The sequence below is a fragment of the Balaenoptera ricei genome, chromosome 9 (assembly GCF_028023285.1).
Source record: "Balaenoptera ricei isolate mBalRic1 chromosome 9, mBalRic1.hap2, whole genome shotgun sequence".
In the NCBI taxonomy this organism is placed as follows: domain Eukaryota; kingdom Metazoa; phylum Chordata; class Mammalia; order Artiodactyla; family Balaenopteridae; genus Balaenoptera; species Balaenoptera ricei.
In genome coordinates this window covers 27809009-27823075 of record NC_082647.1, presented here as the reverse complement: position 1 = coordinate 27823075, position 14067 = coordinate 27809009, and the positions used below count along the sequence as shown (strand labels likewise).

Genomic DNA, 14067 nt, shown 5'->3' with positions numbered 1-14067 from the left:
TCCTCACGTGGTGCTTCCACTGGAATGAGTTGGACGGTACAAGAGACTTTGTGGCAACTGAAACAGGAACCTTAGAGAATCTGATGAATCATATAGTATCGTGAGCCTAGAAATCGACCTCTGGGGTCCGATAGACCTAGAATGGGATGGAACTCTGGCCTTGCCTAGGTGTAGGATGGCTGGGTCATATAGTGCATATGTCATTCAGGGCTGATATTTTCATGGAAACAAGCAACAATTTATTGCATCATTTTTGTTTCATTGAGGGGAGGGGAATTTTTTATTTCCTGTAAAAAGACCAAGATAGTCATACTAGTTGTGTGACTTTGAGCAAGTTACTTATCCTTTTTATGACAAGGTTTTCCCACTGCAAAATGGGGCTAGCATAGTATTCACCTCATAAGGTTGTTGTCGGGATTTAAAGAGATGATGCACGTAAGGTGTTTAGCATAAAGCCTACAGCATTAAAAACACTTATAAATTTAGCTATTTTAAAAACTAAATTATTAGTATTTTATGTTATTTTTATTATGGTAAGGTTACATGAAGTATCTGAAATGTATATGTAAAGTATGTCATGAATCCCCCCAACTTGTAGAGTTGCGTTACCATTGCTAATTTTTATAAATAAAAAACTAAGGCTAAAGGGGAATTACAAAATATTCTGGGCCCTATAAATTCTTGAAACTAGCTCCCCTTCTGAACCAAGGCACACACTGGCAATGAAGTCAAAATCAAGCAGGACAGAGACGTGAGAGTCCACATAAACATGGGGGCGACAAACAGAATCAGGAAACCTCAGGGAGCAACCACCATATTCTGGATCAATGCAAGAAGACAGCAGAATAGGGAGCTCTGTAAAGTTAGAAGAGCTATCTTGACCCAAGCATCCTTCTAGAAAGTCAGGAAAACTAAATTCACATGAAAATGAACAACAGGAAAGTATCCCAGTCAAATTCCATATAAATTTATTATAAGAAAAAATAGAAAGAGGAACAGAATAACATCCCCACAGACAACAAAAGCACACCAGAAAAACATGCCCTCAGAACAGATTAAAATTGAAACCCTCTGTTTCAAAACAAGCTAAAAAGCATAAGGAAAATGACACAAGACATGAAAGAACAACACAAGTCAGTATTAGAAAAATTCAGAAATGAGGTAACAGTACTGAGGAAGGAATTAGAATGAAAAACAAAAAATTAATTTCAAATATAAAGACTGAACTGGAATGAAAGCAAGAGCTAATAATGCAATAGATAATGACTTAGGAGAAATAGAAGATGAAATTAAAGAAAATTTTAAAAATAAAGTGGAAATAAAGGGATATATAAAAGGATTTGAAAGACAGGGACAGTTTTGAAGACAGCTAAAGAAAAAGAAAACCAAATCAAAGGAACAGAACAAATACAAAAACGTGTATTGTGAAAAACTTTCTGTAATAAAAAAAGATTTGAAGCTGAAAATTACAAATTACTATACCCTTTGGTCATGTAGGTAAAAAGAACAAGTGACTTATAAGGGAAAAATTCAGATTATCTTAAACAATATTACTCTTCTGATCACCTTCTCAAGAATCTACTAAAAAATAAGCTTCAGACAAACCAAAATAACTAAAGAGATAATGACATAGGACCAGTAACGAGCATTAAACAGAAAATTCTGTTATGGCTGGGGAAGTTCTGTTCATGACCTGGGAAATGATTAAAGATGTTCACCTGATAATGACTTATAATAACTTAAGAAACTGTATGTTTGTGCAGTGGCTTTATCTATATTTTATTTTACAATAGAGGAGTTAAAATATTTTGGAGATTGTAAAGGAAAAAACCCTAAGGCTTAGATAAATTCATTTCCCAGAGTTATAGACAGAAAATAACAAAGCAAGGATTTGAACTCTTAGGTCTGTCTCACGTCAAAACACAGGCTCTTTCTCCAATACCACTGTGCTTCCTGTCATAGCACAGATTCTGCTTCTAATTGGTAATTCATTGTCCATGTGTTTGTATTGCAAAAGAATGACCAATTCTTATGACTTTAGAAAAGCAATCCAAGTAAGAATAAGACCAGGAAGGTTTTTATTGTTTCAGTCACACATCATTGCAACTAGAGCTTAAGTCAGTTGATTGCTGTAAGTATGGTTAACCACTGGATGTCAGGATTCCTCCAGGTATACGTAGGGCAGAGGCTTTGTTAGGGGAAAAAAATAAAATGGTAATTCTTTAAAAAAGGTGGGTTTATTCTGCCTATTTTGGTAACAATAACTTTGCCTCAATGGTTTTTCAAAAACACTGTTTTAATTTTTTCAAGATAATTTGAATGTTTATAATCTCAGATAGAACAGAAGTGTGATCTCTTTGATTATTGAATTGAGTGATCATTCACATTATTGAATGATTACAATGTACCAAGCACTTTTCTAATACTTTACATGGATTAATTTGTTCGATCTTTAAACAACCCTGTAAGGTAGGGTTATCCACATTTCCCAGGTGAGAATACTGAGACCACAGAGGTTAAATAACTTGTCCAAGATCACACAAATACGAAGTGGCAGAGCCAGGATTTTAATCCAAGCCGACTGAGTCCAGAGCCCACAACTAAGTCTGTGTGCAATGCTGCCTTTTCACTAGCTCATGTTGCTGGAGAATATATCGGTACTGTAATTATACTATAGATAAAGGTACTAGAGATAAAGTAAGAGTTGAAAATAAAGGTTAACATCAGCTATTTGAATAACATTAGTAGATTTTTTGGAAAATATAAAATGTTTAGGTATCAGACACTGAAACAAACCTAAGATTGAATAATGGATATATGGAATCATTTGTATCAGATGTTTCACAGATAACTATTCATCAAAAAGATTGGTAGGAGAGAGCGGAAGTAAAGAAACATATCTTTCAAATACTCAATTCTAAAAAATAAATAGAAGGAGATGTGAGCATTTGCTTTCTTTAATCAAGTCCATTCATTCATTTAACATATTGTAGTTGAACACCCTGTAGGAGCCAGACTCTCTTTCTGACACAGAGGCAGACTAAACGTCTGCCTTCATGGAGCTTACATTCTAGAGGAATGGTTTGGAAGGCTTAATTGCAATTTGAATTTTACTTAAAATCACCAGTTGCTAACGTGTGCATGCCTGTTCTTTAGAATGACACTATTAATATTATTCTAAAACAGTCTGTATCTTACGGGTTAATCCATTAATATTGTTTTTATTTTTTGCTTGTTTTTCCCATTCACTTTAGAGAATCCCTGCTCCTTAAAGCATTTATGTAGGTTAAGAATTCGAAGACTTATGGGACTCCAGCGACTCTGCCAGCCAGCCTCAATGGAGAAGCTCTCTCTGCCACCAACTATTCAAAGATACATATTATTTAAAGAGTATGATCTCTATGGACAAGAGCTAAAATTGCCATAATTTAAAATAATATTTTTAAATGTGATTTAAAAAATGTGTTTAAATGAGATTCCTTCAGAGAATTTCTTGGAACCATTTTACACCCTTATGTGCATTTAAATCCACTGACAATTTTATAACTGGATCCTGGGTTCTTTTGGGAAAACCATATTTTACATCTCTAAGGACCTTTTACATTGTGATTTTTTAAAGCTAGTCAATATTTTGTATTGATTGTCTTCACTTGCAATAAGTCTTCAAACTCTCCTTATCAAGTGACTCCCACAATATCCATGAGCAAGTCTCTCCTATGTTTATAAAACAAAGAACCACTTTCTCAAACCCACATCTCCAGCCGGTTGCTGCCCCATTCTCTCCTTTATTTTATCGCCACACGGCGTAAAAGAGCTCTTTCCTGTCTGCAGATTCACTCACTGTAATCTGGCTTCTGCTCCTTCCACTGCCCTTCTCAAGGTCCTTAACAACTTGCTTGTTGCTACTTTCAATGAGCATCCTTCAGTCCTTTCAACTGATTCCTGCAGCAACTGACTGCCTGCTGCCTCCAGGAAACAGTTCTCCGGATACCTTGCTCTCTTGGCTCTCTTCCCACCCCGCTGGCCGCTCTGTCTCTGGCTTCTTTCTGCATTGCTCATCTCCTGCCAACTCTTTAGTAATGCGTCTTAAGTCCCCTTTTTTTATGCTAAGTTCTCTGGGAAATTTCATCCATGTCCATGGTTTTGTTTACTATCTACATGCTGTCAAATGTAAAATTTATATCCGAAGTTCAGCTTTATCTCACGTGCTTGAGACCTGTGTAGACAATTGGCCTAAAGGACCTTTGAATACAAAGATACCTCAAATTCAGCATGTCCCAAAATGAACCCACCGTCTTCCTCCACAAAAAGGCTCCTTCTCTTACCATCTCTAGCTCAATAGTTAACCCAATTATCAATTCAGTTTCCCAAGTCAAAAGCCTGGACATCAGCCTTGACCATCCCATTTTCTTTACCCAATATAACAAATCACCAAGTCCTGGTAAGTTTATTTCATGAAGTCATCTCCTACTCAGTTTCACTAACTCAGCCCAAATACCAGCTATTATCTCCTTTCTTCCTGGGACACTGTAGTGCTACCCAACTGGTCCTTCTCCCTGCTATCTTGCCTTATCTAACACACATTCTACACATAACATCCCAGAGTAATCTTTTACAAATGTAAGCAAGTTTCACTCCCCTCTTAAAATCATTCTCATTGCTCTTAGGTAAAGTCCAAAATTCTTCCATGGCCCTTCATGATCTAACTCCCTGCCTTCCTGCTTAGCCTTATCTCTTGATATCTCCCTTACCCGTCCTCTTTAACCATGTTTAACACCTTTTAGAAGTTTATTCTTTGAACAGTGATTCCCAGATTTTTCGATTTTATATGTTAGTAGTTTTTAGTAATTTTAAAAATAGGGTCATCTATTTATCACTGTCATTTCATAAAAGAGGGGTCATTTTAATGCCAGAAAATGGGGCTGCCTTAAACTCAGTTATTAAAATTGAATGACTTTAGGGGAATTCCCTGGCAGTCCAGTGGTTAGGACTCCAAGCTTCCACTGCAGGGGTCACGGGTTCATTCCCTGGTTGGGGAACTAAGAACCCTGTATGCCACACAGCACAGCCAATAAATAAATAAATACATAAATAAATAAAATGTTTAAAAAATCTAAAAAAAAATTGAAGGACTTTCGCTTTGAAAAGACTTAAAGTTTGGTCTTCATTTCCCCATTGATGAGTGAAAATTTCATTCTGGCCCAACAAGTCTCTGAGGTCTTTTATTTGGGAACCACTGTTATAGAAGAAACCATACTCTCTTGCACCTCAGGGTTTTTGCATGTTCTTCTTCTTCTGCCTGGAATCCTCTTTCCGTCTCCTTCTTCCCCCCTCCATCCTTTATCCTACAGGTCTCAGTTTAAGTATTCTTTCCTCTAGGATGGGAGGCCCCAGAACTGCACTTCTCATGCTGTATTACAGGAGCCTATGTTCCCCATCTGTCTGCCCCTCTAGACTGTAAGCTCTATGAGGGCAGGGTTTATGTCTGATTTGTTTTGCAGTGTTTTCTTAGGGCCAAACACATTCCCTAAGAGCATAGAGAAAGTGCAAAAATTACTTGTTGAATATACTGAAGGAGCGAATGTCATATGAGACCCAGACAAAAGTAATCAGTGACCTCATGGTAAAATGATAGTTTTGAGTCTCTGAATTGGTTATATAGCTTTATAATGTAATTACTTAGACTCATTCTTTTTAGATTTTTCTTATTTTTATCTTAAGGGTTATTGTATTCTTTCAATAGTAATACCTCACTGGTTTATGAACTTTTCAAATTGTATTTAGCTCTAGTTATAGGTATGAAAAAAAACCTGTATAATTAGAGCTATAGTTTTAACAGCTTTTATTCCTTAAAGAATATATTTTCCTATAGATTAAGCTCTAATGTATTTAAGTAGAACTATAATGTTTTGTGTATGGGATTTCGTGATTCCTCTGTTGCTCTCCTACTTGTGGCTAAAATACATTGTTACCTATAAATATTGCTCTAAATAAATTTTAAAAATAAGGATGTAAGTGTGCCATATGATACTTCAGATATTAAATAAACTAAAACTTTGATATTTAGTATATTATTGTATAAATACATTCAGGATACTTCAGATATTAAATAAACTCTAGTACACAAAAGTTTGACATTGTCTTTAATGTGTTTTATGTAAATATATTCAAGAAACACTTGAATGTAAGGATATGAATTCACTGCACAGGCTATGGGTTGAAAGTGGCTCTTTTGGTACTTGTGAAGCAGGAGAAAAATATATCCTATGAAATTGAGGCAATCACTATATCCAAAATGGATTTGATCTTTTTCTTATCACATTTTGAAATTTTCTAGCAGTGTTTTTGTTTTGGGGTGGGCTGGATGGTAAGAGAATTAATTTACAGCTAATTAGGACTCTGTTTCTCCTAGAATATGTCACTTTATCTGGGAGAGGGCAACAGCTGCTCCTCCCCAGTGAGCTTCAGGAGAAGCCAAACATTCTACAGTGGTGCCTGCTTAACCACTATCATGTTTAATCAACATGATAGAGTTTTGATGACATCTTCCCAGGCTGCCAAGATGATCATAGCTGTTTTGGTAACTGTGGATTTTGTTTGTGTCATACAGAGACTCTGGTTGGAAAGAAGCAGATATGGCTTCTCATTTGTGTGTGTCTTGTTTAGTTTTTCCGTAGGTGATCTTTAAATAGTATTTCCATTTCTGACTTACAATAATTTCATAAGCACATTTAAAACAAGTGCCTCCTGAAGAATATGGTTTAATCATTTTAGATAACCACAGGACATGTTTCCATGCATAAGATGGCAACGCAGAAGATGTGAAAACAATTGTGTAAATGTGGTACAGCAAATATTCATAGGTAACACTCCCTTTGATGCAGGTTTTTGAAAAGTCAGTACATAGGGGTGAGACAACATGGAAACTACCCAAAAAAGGTGGAGTCTTTTATGACATAGAGAACACACTTAAACCTTGACCTTTTATTAGACGTTCTTATCGAAATTTTAGGTTCAAGTCATATTACTCTTATGTATATAGGCACCTTCCAATCAGAAATTATTTAGAATGCAAAAAAACTCTAATCTGCTTCCAGTTATTTACGAGACAAAATCAAACACCACATGCATATATCCATACTTTCAGACACACATGTATGCACATATATATATGACATATCCGCATCTAGTATACATACATACATGCATGCATTATAGTGTGGCGTATTACTACAGTTGTATATAATTTAGTAGGTAAGAACATATACTTTGTAGTCAAACAGACATTTTTGGCCTTAGTTTGAGCCAGGCTCCACTAATTATTGGCTGCTTGATTTTGAAGGAGACATGATAAGTGTAAAAACACCAAATCTAACACAGAGTAAGTGCATGTGAAACTCAAGCTCTCATTATTATTGTCACATAGTGGCCATGCCAGTGCCAGAGTTGCAAGCCTCAAGAACCTTGGTCTTATGGCACAAGTCTGAAGACTGTCATGCTTAGATGGGAAAATATGAAAAAAAAATAATGTTAGAGATATAGATGGCATCTCACTATCATCTGTAAATACCTTGAGAAAATGCACAGAATGAAAACAGCAGAGAATTGCCCCTAGCGCATAAAACCCCACACCTGCTGTTGCTTGGTAAAGCCCCAATCATCAATCGTTAAAAGGGAAGAAAGGGCTTCTCAGGGGAGAAGATATGTAGAAGGAACAGACTTATTTGACCTCAATGGCCTGTGTTGTGTAATCTCAGGGAATGCTAAAGATGTCTGGGGGTTTGCTGTTTTTGGAAGGAGACAGTCTAGTAATTTGAATCTGGGCACTGGGAATGCCTGAGTTCTAATGTCGGATTGACCAGGGAATTCCACCAGAGGCACTGGATGGGTGCTCATATTCTGTGCTTTCAGACTCTAGTAAACGACGGACAGCCATTTCTCTTGCCTTGGAAGTCTTTCATCCCAGGAGGTCCCAATGAGATTTAAGATAAAACTTCTTGGAAGCAGCCCATAGTGTTGGATAAGGTAGAAGGTGTGGAGGGTGATACATGTGATACTTACTTGGGGATTGAGTGGGTGTGAGATATCAGTATCCGGTTCTTTCTGTTTGAAGCAAAGTCTGAACTGGCTTCTCAGAGAAACTCTTTTTCATGCTTTGTGGAAGTCAAATAACTAGACGTGACATTTAATAGTCAACAGTCTATGTTCCTGAATGTTTGAATAGCCCTCACGATCTAGTTACACCAATTGGTTTAATATTGTTTCAATGAAGTGACAATTTTAATCACCTTTGACTGGAGGATGGAAACATTTGCTTAGACTTTAACTCATTGGAAGCCCCTCAACTGGACTCAACTCTGTCCCCAACTCCCTTATTGGGGGCCTGACCTTCACAATCACCTGAGGTACCCAAGAGGCGAAATTGAATCTATGAGTGGGAGGTTGACCTGATTAAATTTGAACTGCAACTGTACAGAGTCCAACTTCCTATAGTGATTCTAGGATATCTGAAGATCCTCTCTCCAACAGGAAAAAAAGACTTTTATTTGACAATCAAAAACAGAGTTTAAAATACAAGTAAATTTAAGAGAGGTAGAATAATTTTAAAACCTTTATAAATAACAGGGTTTGGTAAGGGAAAGATGGTGAGAACCCCAAGTCCATAGAAGGAAAAGGGTAGTTATTTCCTACAGATCATTTGTTCTATGAATATGGAAAGAATCTTGAGAGAAATCTAGTTCATTTTAATACGTTCTAGCAAGAGTACTTCAATAACAATGGCTTTCACATGTCCTGTGTTTTACAGTTCACAAAGCATTTCACATACATCATCCCACTTGATTCTTACAATTGCTGTAGGAGAGGACAGGAAAGGAGTTAATGAACTCCACTCTATAGATAAGGAAATCATTTTTACAGTTAACCAAGGTAGTATATGCCAGAGCTAGGATGCAGTCTGGCACTCCCGACTCCAAATCCCAAGTCGTTTCCACCCCATCATTTTTAGTACAGATTAGGAGAGCATTGTTCAGAATAGCCAAAAAGTGGAAACAATGCAAACGCCCATCAAGTGGTGAATGGCTAAACACAGTATGGCCAATCTACACAATGGATTACTATTCAGCAACATGCTACAACATGGACAAATCTCAAAAGCATTAAGTTGAGTGAAAGAAGCCAGACACAAAAAAACACTATTTCGAGATTCCATTTATATAAAATGTCCAGCCAAGGCAACTACATAGAGACAGAAAACAGATGAGTGGTTGCCTGGTGCTTGGGGGGTAGGAACAAAGGGTGACTGCAAGTGGGCATAGGGATCTTTGGGGGTACTGGAAATGTTCTAAAATTCTATTGTGGCGATGGTTGCACAACTTGGTAAATTTACTGAAAATAATCATTGAACTTTACACTTAAAGTTGAGTGAATATTATGGTATGTAAACTACATCTGAATAAATCACTTAAAAAAACAAAAACAAAATAAGACGAGCATGCCTCTCACTGACAGGTGGTACCATGTTTACAACCTCTCTGAGGTCGCCCAGCTAAACAATGGAATCATCTGGCTCAGAGGAAAGCACTTGGTTCTTGTGCTGGCAGCACATGATTTATTAGTTTTGCTCTGCTGATAAGACCATTAAAAGCAGATGAGGACACAGCACTCAAGGGCAGCACCGTGCTTGCCGCGTCCACCAATCTCACTGGCTCTCAAACACAAACAAATGCAGCCTGCTCTGCTAACCTCTGACATTTTCATGCTGGTTGTAATAGGACTTCCCCCCCTTTTATTATTACCATTACTATTATTATTGTTTACAAAACACACAAAAACCTACAGGTTGGAGAGCTAAAAATGAAGCTTTCCTGTCCCACTGAGGGCATACCTTGACAGGGAATCATGTTATCGTGAGATGGGTCCTTTGTAACACTCATGAAAACTAGCTCTGATTCCCAGGGCGTTCAGTGGAAAGGAAAACAAGCAGAAATGGGGGGGAGGGACGGCATTCCAGGGGAAATCAGAGAAGGTAAACTTTCAAAAGGCTGTGGATCTCAAGAACACAGGGGAACTGTGGAAGGAAAGGTCAGTGAGGAACTGTGAGTCTGTGCGAAAAGACAGTGCCTTTGATTTTCTGGATAAATTTGCCAATGAAAAAGCTCAGTAACCAGACACCAGCTCTCAAGCACTGACTGTCCCATCACTGGGCACACCGAGTCCCCATATTCCTGGACTTTGACACTGAATTTACCTTCCTAGCCCCTTTTCACAGTGGGATCTCAGCTGTTCTGCCCTTTCAGTTACCACTTCCCTGCAGGACTGGAGTTTTCTCAAGTGACAATTGTCATAAACCTGTGGAGGGAGCCCTCCCGGGGAACAGATCCAAGTCTTGGGTGGTCTTGGGTGCCGACCCTCCACATCATTCTTCCTAATACACAGTGAGCAAACCTTCCAAAACTGTCATATCAACACTCAGGGTTACAACTAAACTAGTTGATGAAATGAATGAAAGCCTCAGAACTTCCAGCACGCCCCAAGTAAAATTCCCTTTATTAGGACTTCATATAATATATATCAAATCTGCTCCCGGTTTTGTAAGTGGAATTCCATTTTTATGACCTGTGTCATAAGCTGGAAAACCTGATTGAGGAAATTCAGCTTTTCTTTCCTCACTATTGTATTTTTCTGAAACCATTTTTTTGTCTTTACAATTTTAACATTATCAGTTTATCTTTCCCTTTACTTGCATGGGGCTCATTTTCACATGTTTGAATTCGTTCAGCAAAAGATACTTGAACCTACTACACACGAGGGAAAGCATTATCTGTGCTATTAAAAAATTTCTGTCTTTCATCCCATCTGTCTTCTATTATGGTACATTTTGAAATGACAAACTAGAAAATCTCAATATGAGAAGCAGCTTGGACTTATGGAACATAAGACTAATTATCACTTCCTAGCTGGGTATGCTTAAAGGGACTTTTTAACCTCTCAGAACTTCAGAACCCATTTTCACCCTTTGTAAAATGGAAGGCATAGTATCTATTTCATCAAGTGTTGCCTCGCACGTAGTAAGTGTCAGCTACACACAATTTTTAAAAGGAGATCAGATTGCTATGTTAGACTACCCAGCACATTGAATTTTGTAAACTATAAATTATATAATTGCAAGATATTATTTTTATAAATAGCTCTAATAATTTTAAATTTGACTCATGCTCGTGACCACAAGCTGGCATCGCTGGGAGACTGGCTTGGCAGCCAAGCCTGAGAGAGAAGACTTGATAAGGGTATTGCCAGTTCTCATCTGATCCCCGTGGCCTGTTTGGTTGTCGTCTGTGCTGAGGCTGACCTTTCCCTGACATTCTCCCGGGAGCCTGACTCCAGCTAATCTGAGAAGCTCCTAGCAGCCAGACTGAGTGAAGTCGGAAGCTTAACTTCCTTAGGGGGTCATTGCGTTAGTACAGCAGCTTTAGGACCAACCATCTGCAGGAAATGTTGAAAACCCAAATCCTTCTGCGTAAGTGAGAAACAGGTTAGATCTGGCTCAGGAAGCAACCTGGCACCTGTGCAATGAGAGAGACGAGCTAAGCCTTAAAAAAAAAAAGAAAGAAAGAAAGAAAGAAAGAAAGAAAGAAAGAAAGAAAGAAAGAAAGAAAGAAAAAGTTAGGAATGACTTGTTAACAGTAGATAGACAGTTGACATTTGTGAAAATAAGAGAATTTCCAGTTTCCCAATCTTGCAAATGACCCTGTGGCATAGATTTTTGTGTTTCCTCATCAGCCAGTTGAGGACAATTTAAATAAGAAAGGATCCATGAAATGAACAAAAATGGCATCATGAGATATGAACACATAGTGACCAGTTGGGCTAATTTGTCAGTTTGGGGGCCTTCACTTGTAAGTAATTTCAGGAATTATAGGACCTTGTTGTTTATCCATCCTATATATACTAGTTTGCACAAAACATTTTGAAATATGAACAATTCCTGAAATTACCAAATTCTTCCTGAAATGTGGGGATTATTAAAGAAAACATATTGATAGGACCTTTCAACATTTCTGAACAATAAGAGCCAAAAGTACAAACCAAGAACCTCACCTTTAGGGAGAGAGTCTCCTGCCTTGCCGAGCATTAGGCTGAAGTAGTTATTACTTACAAGTGAAGTTAGGAGGTCTCTGATCACTGCCTAAACATGTTATTTATTGAAATACCAGATCTGTTGGCAGGGCTAGTAGTGCTGATTTTTGGAGATGCTGATGAGTTTTGCTCTTGCTGAGTCTTCATTAACACGAGGACACTTGCTGATTAACAGTTGCCTGTATTTAAGAAGGCAAATTCTGGCTATGGGATAATGTTAGAGATTTCCACTTAACTTTAGATGATAATAAAGTCCAAAACTCCTTGACCTGGCCCTTCAAACAAAAAATATTCAACATCGATATGCATCTACCAGGTGCCAGGCATGACGGTGGTGGCTACAAAAAAAAAGAGTTGCAGGGGAGGCCAGTTTCTGCCTAGCTCCACCTCCTCCCCACCTCTATACCAAAGAATGCCCTGTTTTTGTTATGTTTTTGTTTTGTTTGTTATGTTATGTTATGTTTTGTTTTCATACTCCTGTGCGTTTGCTCCGGAGGCTGCTCTCTCTGCCAGGAAATCTCTTTAGGGCTCCTGTGCCTTCTCTGACTGCACCCACGTGGGCTGCCTTGCTTCTTCATCTGTATTTATTCCACCGCTCTTGTCTTGCTGGCACCTTGGCAAAGCTGTCACTGCACTGTGTTACTGTCAGCTGTCTGCCTCTCTCCCAGGAGTATGAGCTCCTGAGGGCAGGGACTAGATCAATTTCTATTTTTCTGTTTATAATCCTAGCTTCCAGCACAGTACCTATCCACACAGCAGGTATTTGGTAAATGGGTGTTGAATAAAGAAACAAATAATAGCATTTTTGAGAGGAAACTAAAGGGAAAAAAAGGTTGAAAGAAAAAAAAACACTGTTTTCACTAAAAAGGGAATTGCTGATGTCCTGGGAAATAGTGTGTATCAGATTGACAATCAAGAAGCATGAAAATAATTCTCTCCAAGACAGAGATTTTTTAAAAAAGAAAATGCAAATCTTCAGAAGGCTTATAGTATTGTGGACGCTAAAAAGCAATTCTACTCAAAAACACAGTGTGATCAGGTAAAAATCCCAAAACAGAAAATGCTGATGCTAGGATCACATATGACTGGGATTTTTTCCCTCAGTGTAGACAAGGTTGAAAAGAAATCTAAATTATTCATCATACCTAGGTCTGGCCAGGGTTAGGCAGTGATGTTTAATTACTCAGCAGAATTTTATCCAATGGATTTAAAGTCTCTGGAGAAAATGTAAAGAGGGATCCAGTGAACTAAGATCATCCAGGAGTTGTGATTATTATCGTAATCAGAGTGATTTGTAACATAAATATTAGAATATCTGAATGACCATTGTTCTTAAGGTAGTGTCTTGAGAGGCCATAATTTTTTCAATGATGCTGCCACAGAGCAAAACACTTTAATGTCTCCTCTTCCAGAGTTATTTTCAGAGTCATTCATGGGCCACCCAAGATTTGGAAGAGGAAACTCACACGAGACCATATTTATTCTGGGTTGATCCAATGAGAAAACTAAAATATATGTGTAGTGATTTTTCAAGAGATCAGTTTCGACACAATAGAAAAAAGAATTTTCTAATGATTTGAGCCATCCTACAATGGAATGAATTTTTGGTAATGTACAATTTTCACTGAAAGTGTTCAAGCAAACACTAGATGACCATTTATAGAAGTGATAGGGGATTGATATGTTTCAAAGTCCCTTAAAAAGCTGAGAATCTGTGATTCCAAGAATATCTGAGTCATTATTTTACAGTCACATTAATTGTGTATTATAATCTGCATCAAGCCCTCACTTCTCCAGGTCTGTGCTCAAATGTCACCGTATTAAAACAGAGATCTTTCCTACATGAAATATTACCCTCACAATCTTCTTTCTTCCCGTTTACCCTGATTTATTTCTGTTCATTGAGCTTCTGTCTGATATGTTCTGTAT

The 14067-nt window shown here is 37.7% G+C and overlaps 1 protein-coding gene across 5 annotated transcripts in view; it reads left to right on the top strand.

Moving 5' to 3' along the window:
• Nucleotides 1-6056, top strand: part of ASB15 (ankyrin repeat and SOCS box containing 15) — a 32086-nt gene extending 26030 nt beyond the window's left edge. For all 5 annotated transcript variants that reach the window (XM_059933482.1, XM_059933484.1, XM_059933487.1 and 2 more), the window contains one exon: nucleotides 3255-6056. In XM_059933482.1, the coding sequence (XP_059789465.1) occupies nucleotides 3255-3427 (173 nt within the window). In that variant the 3' untranslated portion in view covers nucleotides 3428-6056. The remainder of the gene's footprint in view (nucleotides 1-3254) is intronic.
• The last annotated feature ends 8011 nt before the right edge of the window (nucleotides 6057-14067 follow it).